Source organism: Centruroides sculpturatus, unplaced genomic scaffold (assembly GCF_000671375.1).
Source record: "Centruroides sculpturatus isolate CEXI.00-Female unplaced genomic scaffold, Cexi_2.0 scaffold1105, whole genome shotgun sequence".
In the NCBI taxonomy this organism is placed as follows: domain Eukaryota; kingdom Metazoa; phylum Arthropoda; class Arachnida; order Scorpiones; family Buthidae; genus Centruroides; species Centruroides sculpturatus.
In genome coordinates, this window is record NW_019385288.1 from 102000 (window position 1) to 108781 (window position 6782).

At 38.4% G+C, this 6782-nt stretch overlaps 2 protein-coding genes across 2 annotated transcripts; both read left to right on the forward strand.

Annotated features, from left to right (window-relative positions):
- The first annotated feature begins 3421 nt into the window (after nt 1-3421).
- On the forward strand, nt 3422-3843 carry LOC111637216 (probable small nuclear ribonucleoprotein E). The gene has a single exon (XM_023382657.1). It carries the CDS (start codon nt 3501-3503, stop codon nt 3783-3785), a length of 285 nt encoding a protein of 94 aa, XP_023238425.1. The 5' UTR covers nt 3422-3500; the 3' UTR covers nt 3786-3843.
- A 1115-nt stretch (nt 3844-4958) lies between these two features.
- Nucleotides 4959-5554, forward strand: LOC111637215 (probable small nuclear ribonucleoprotein E). The gene has a single exon (XM_023382656.1). It carries the CDS (start codon nt 5036-5038, stop codon nt 5318-5320), a length of 285 nt encoding a protein of 94 aa, XP_023238424.1. The 5' UTR covers nt 4959-5035; the 3' UTR covers nt 5321-5554.
- Nucleotides 5555-6782: the final 1228 nt, after the last annotated feature.

The following is a 6782-nucleotide window of genomic DNA, read 5'->3' on the forward strand; positions in this document are numbered from 1 at the left end:
ATAGAAATATCTTCCGCGTGATCTAAAATGTTGCTATATCAGATTTGGTCGTATTTGGACTTTTTAAAACTCTTTCCATCCAGTCTGCACTAAGAGAGTCTTTTTAGTAAGTCTATTATGAGTTCATCCAGGCTCAAAGTAGGACGGCTGGATGGTGAGGGACGGAGCCTGACATGCAACCTTCGAAAACTTTCGACCCATCCGAATTCAATCCTTTGTCCCCAGAGCGGTAGACTGACACCTTAGCCGCTAGGACATACGATCATCAGTGGCCTTATGTTTATAAACCTAAAGGTGAAGTGTAATCAATTAATTTTATTGTGTTGCTGATTTACGCAAAGAAGCTACCATGTCACGATGCAGAAATTAATGGAGACTTAAACGGAACTACAACGGAACTGTTCAATATGTCCACTCATAATATTTTAAACAATAGCTGGTAAAAATGTGCTCAGCGGTAGAATGCAACTAGTCTATAGTGGCGGTTTTCAGTGTTGTTCTGTCTTTCAAAATTACCAAGTCAGAAACATAACGCTGAAAAACAACCGTATGTCATCACAATAAAAGACTGATAAAACTGAAGTTTAAATGAACGAGGTTGTCCTGTCGTTTCCAACAACAGGACAACTTCGTTTAACACTCTCTATTTGATGAAATACAGTCGACCCCACTATAACACTGTTGATTATTCCGTTTTATATGAATTCCATGTGGTACGACTCACTTAGATTTTACAAATACGTGAGCCGTTCACAGCCCGGCACACATATTTGTAAAATCTAAGTGAGTCGTAAAACATGGAATTCATATAAAACGGAATTATCAACAGTGTTATAGGGGGTCGACTGTGTGAGGTCCCAAAAACGGGTTGAAATTAAACATTTATTAAAATAAAACTAGAAAAACAAAATCATCTATTGTTAAAAACCGATCAAAGATGGAATTAATTGTTCTAGTCATATGAAACCGCGACGAGATAAAAGAACGCTATTGATGTAAACAGAACGCAATAATTATAAATGATTAATAATTGTAAACAAACGCCCTCCAGTAGAGATGGACCTTTGACAAGTCGCTCATATACAAATAATTAGAACAGAAATTTTGAAAAGGGGAAAGATTAATGACGAAAAGGGACATCGCGTCGAATCGTTACATTTCAAACAGTCACAGACTAGACAAGGTGGAAAATATGAGCCCAAGTTTCAAAGTTCTATCAACATTTTGCATCCAGAGTAACAGATGGTGTCAAGTAGATTCTTCAAAGCGGACCTTTCTGGTGACTCGAANACAATCCTCCCTGCAAAATTTCAGAAATTTTCAACACAAAGCACAGGCGTTATTAAGCTTCAAAGAGGGTAAACACACATAATAACATTTATATATACAGAAATTACTTCCGAATTTTTTTGTATTTCTCGGCGTTTTAAGGTGTCCTAAGTCAAAACTTTGAAAATCTGGAAGAGTCATTTTTTTCTCAGATCGCCATACTTCCCTCTGTTATAACAGCCGAGAAAGTAAAAATAACTTAACGTTCAATACTCTGTACTGTGTATTATTACTTAGTACAGTTCAGGGCGTCAATTGAGAATACGCGTTACATGATTTGGGGGTGAATATATGCCACAGCGTTATGAAACGTTACAGGGGTATAATGGTAGTTCAAAAGTATAAATATAGTTACATAATTTATGGTAGACATTTTAACTAATACCATTAAAACTGCTCATAATCTTGCCAAACACTATTATCATACAGAGGAAACATGCTGCCTGATGGACTGAGGACTTGGCTATCACACGGCGAAAAGTAAGGACACTCCTAAAGAAATTTAAGAAAGAGAATAATCCAGAGATTAATTAAAGGAGAAAAAAGAATACAACATGTTAGGCGGCTGAATAATTACAAGACCGAAATTAACGAGATTAGGGCCTTGAAATGGAGAGAATATTGCACAAAAATGGTTAGAAAGTCAGCAAGGACATATCATTTGTAAACCTAGGAAAAAGACTATAATACCAGCCACCACTCAAAAGGAAAATGGATCTACTATAACTAACTCGCTAGAAGACATACTGAAATCACTAATGGAAACGCATTTCCCCAGTGGCGTACCGTGGGTGTCAGCCACCCGGGGCGGAGGAAAATTTCGCCCCCCTTATTTAGGTATTTCAATTTAAAAGACCAAAATTCAGTTTTGTCACAGAACAAGCAATGAAAAATTCGGTGGTAGTGCAGCGACTTGTTTAAAATAGTTCCATTGAATATTAGTGGTGTATATGAACGCGAATGAATCGTAAAAGCAAAAACCAAAAAAAAAAAAAAAAATGTCACCAGGTTTCGCAGGACTTCCTCGGATGAAAAAATTACTAGTTCACCCGGACGGCGAGCCGATTCCCAGACTGTCCGGACGATAGCACTCTCGTAGGCGCGATGCAAGTATAGATTAGGATGTTTCAAATTTTTACAAAATATTATTATTATTTATTTGAAATTTTGCCGCCCCCTAAAAAGTGCCGCCCAGGGCGGGCCACCCTTGCTGCCTCCACTACGGTACGCCACTGCATTTCCTCAAAGACGACTCCATCACCAAATTTATGCCAAAAGCAGGTGTATCTGTTGTTACTAAAGCTGACAAGCTGAGACCTATCAGCCTTCTTTTGGTGCCAGGCAAAGTTCTTGATGGGCTACTGATAGCTAGGATCAATCACCATTTAAACAACAAAAACTTTTATCACCCGAATCCGTACGGCTTCACTAGCGGAAAATCAACCTATCGCACTATAAATGAAGTCATTAATTACATTGAAAAATCCTGGAAAAAAGATCATGTCCTTATAATATTGATTAACTTTAAAAACGCCTTCAATACCCTGTGGTGGCCAGCTCTATTAAGGCAATTACAAATTAATGATTGTCCAAAAAACATTTACATAATTACTAAAAACTATCTCAAGAATAGGGCGGCTACTCTTGTTTACAATACTACTAGCATCACTCAAAATATACACAGAGGATGTACTCAGGGTTCCCTCTCAGGCCCGGGGATGTGGAACATCGAATACAACGGCCTTGCTCGACTTCAATCGGCACATCCCCTATAGAATCCAAGGGTACGCTGATGACTCCCCGGTTATTCTCTCCAACAAAAACAACGAAAAGCTTCAGGAGGAAGGAAATCAGATACTTGATATTGTTTACAGATGGAGCAACAATATAAGCTGACCATCAATTATCATAAATGCGAAAATATGGTCCTCTCCAAAGGGAAACAACTGAAACCTTAGGCGTTACGTTCGATCAAAATCTTAAGTGAATCACCCATATTAATGACAGAGCCAAAAAAACGACTAAGATCTCCAACGCCTTAAACTGCATTTGTAATAGAAATTGGGGATTAGGCCCCAAAGCACAGGGTATTGAAACGTTTGGCGTGTTTCCATTGTTAGTTGTAACTTCCATTTCTATACTTTTGGATAGTAAATTCACCAAGAATAGTCATGTCGTACAAGGGCGCACAGAAGATACAAAAGGTGATGGTTCAACCAATCAACCTGATATTTCGCTATCTACAAAATAGAGCTAGAATTCAAGTCTGGCTGTATCAGAACATCACCATGAGAATAGAAGGACACATTATTGGGTTCGACGAGTATATGAACTTGGTGTTAGACGATGCCGAAGAAGTCCATATGAAAACTAAACAGAGGAAGGCAATTGGCAGAATATTATTAAAAGGAGAAAACATTACACTGATAATGAGCACACAAACATTACCTGGTTAATGTAGTTCGTGTATGTTATCCATCTCTAGTGTGTTCTGTGAAATTGATTTTATCTGTTCTTCATTNAAAAAAAAAAAATGTCACCAGGTTTCGCAGGACTTCCTCGGATGAAAAAATTACTAGTTCACCCGGACGGCGAGCCGATTCCCAGACTGTCCGGACGATAGCACTCTCGTAGGCGCGATGCAAGTATAGATTAGGATGTTTCAAATTTTTACAAAATATTATTATTATTTATTTGAAATTTTGCCGCCCCCTAAAAAGTGCCGCCCAGGGCGGGCCACCCTTGCTGCCTCCACTACGGTACGCCACTGCATTTCCTCAAAGACGACTCCATCACCAAATTTATGCCAAAAGCAGGTGTATCTGTTGTTACTAAAGCTGACAAGCTGAGACCTATCAGCCTTCTTTTGGTGCCAGGCAAAGTTCTTGATGGGCTACTGATAGCTAGGATCAATCACCATTTAAACAACAAAAACTTTTATCACCCGAATCCGTACGGCTTCACTAGCGGAAAATCAACCTATCGCACTATAAATGAAGTCATTAATTACATTGAAAAATCCTGGAAAAAAGATCATGTCCTTATAATATTGATTAACTTTAAAAACGCCTTCAATACCCTGTGGTGGCCAGCTCTATTAAGGCAATTACAAATTAATGATTGTCCAAAAAACATTTACATAATTACTAAAAACTATCTCAAGAATAGGGCGGCTACTCTTGTTTACAATACTACTAGCATCACTCAAAATATACACAGAGGATGTACTCAGGGTTCCCTCTCAGGCCCGGGGATGTGGAACATCGAATACAACGGCCTTGCTCGACTTCAATCGGCACATCCCCTATAGAATCCAAGGGTACGCTGATGACTCCCCGGTTATTCTCTCCAACAAAAACAACGAAAAGCTTCAGGAGGAAGGAAATCAGATACTTGATATTGTTTACAGATGGAGCAACAATATAAGCTGACCATCAATTATCATAAATGCGAAAATATGGTCCTCTCCAAAGGGAAACAACTGAAACCTTAGGCGTTACGTTCGATCAAAATCTTAAGTGAATCACCCATATTAATGACAGAGCCAAAAAAACGACTAAGATCTCCAACGCCTTAAACTGCATTTGTAATAGAAATTGGGGATTAGGCCCCAAAGCACAGGGTATTGAAACGTTTGGCGTGTTTCCATTGTTAGTTGTAACTTCCATTTCTATACTTTTGGATAGTAAATTCACCAAGAATAGTCATGTCGTACAAGGGCGCACAGAAGATACAAAAGGTGATGGTTCAACCAATCAACCTGATATTTCGCTATCTACAAAATAGAGCTAGAATTCAAGTCTGGCTGTATCAGAACATCACCATGAGAATAGAAGGACACATTATTGGGTTCGACGAGTATATGAACTTGGTGTTAGACGATGCCGAAGAAGTCCATATGAAAACTAAACAGAGGAAGGCAATTGGCAGAATATTATTAAAAGGAGAAAACATTACACTGATAATGAGCACACAAACATTACCTGGTTAATGTAGTTCGTGTATGTTATCCATCTCTAGTGTGTTCTGTGAAATTGATTTTATCTGTTTTTCATTAGTGCATATAATAATTCTGAAGTTCATCAAATGCTATTTCATCTTTGCGTGTTTTACTTTATTACGAGAACACGTCCAGTTAAGATTTAGAACACCCCGAATTTTTGTTATTCGCGTTGTAAATATGTATTTGAAGTATCAATAACATAAGTGAAATTAAACAATGCTAATTTGTTTAGTAAAAATATTTTTTTTATGAAATATTTTTATGCATAGAGACTTCACTCCTTTATGGTGCTCCTTTTTGGGACAGTGTGATTGACAACGTAAGGATAAGTTATTCAATAAAGTCCAACGGTTAGAGAACCGTTGGACTTTATTGAGTAACTTTCGAATCTTCTTCGGCCGACCAGAGTTTATAGGACAGCACCTCAGCTACCTTTCAGGTGCTCACTGGTCTTAAACCATTACATCTGAAAGTAAAAGAAATCATGTGGCAATGGTACACCTGGAACAACTTAGATCTCAACAAGCCTGGAGATCTGGCGAAATATACTCAAATCGGACTTCTACCGAATCTGAACGTTGATTTCATGAAACCGATATGCCGAAGTCTTTCTCACGCACAGATACCAGTCATCACAGTCGAATAAAACGAGGAACCAAAACTCTCATTGCAAATTTTCACGGACGGGTCTAAAAACAGCACAAAGGTTGGGGCGGCCTTCGTCATATATGGTAAAGATCCTACTCAGCCAATTTATGGTGGCAAATTCCGTCTTGCGGAATATTGTACTATCATGCAAGCCGAACTAATAGCCATTAACCAAGCAATTAAATACAGTACATCAAAAATCAAAAGATCAACAGTCAACATATCCGTATATTATCCGATAGCCAAACTGCCAAAAATGGATCCATAATCAAAACTGTTTCCAGTCAAGAATTATTAATCAAGATATAAATGATAACAATAATAATCATTATAAACTAACCTGGGTCAAAGGACATAACGGACTAAAAGGAAACGAGGAAGCCAGACTCTGAAATTGCTTCAGAGTCTGCAGCTTGCTTGCAGACTCTGAAATTTCAGTAAGCTTTAATAGAATAGCTAAGACGGCTCTCCAAAACGTTTTACACAACACGGTTATTGCTCTTTGGCAGAGAGAGTGGGAGGAAGAAAAACAGAGAGGCTAACCTTTTCCTTTATACCAAAAATCCAGGAAAGACTTAAATGGAAACACGTTAAAATCAACCATACTACTTCCCAACTCCTCACGGGCCACAGAAGCCTACGGAGTTATATCCATAGGTTTCATCTTCGAGACAGTAACTACTGTAATTGCGACGGACAAACTCCGCAAGATGTTCATCATCATATCTTTGACTGCGCTACTTTTGTATTCAAAGGGTTTCACTTTTACAAAAGATCCTTTCCTCAGGATGGAACTGGCCAT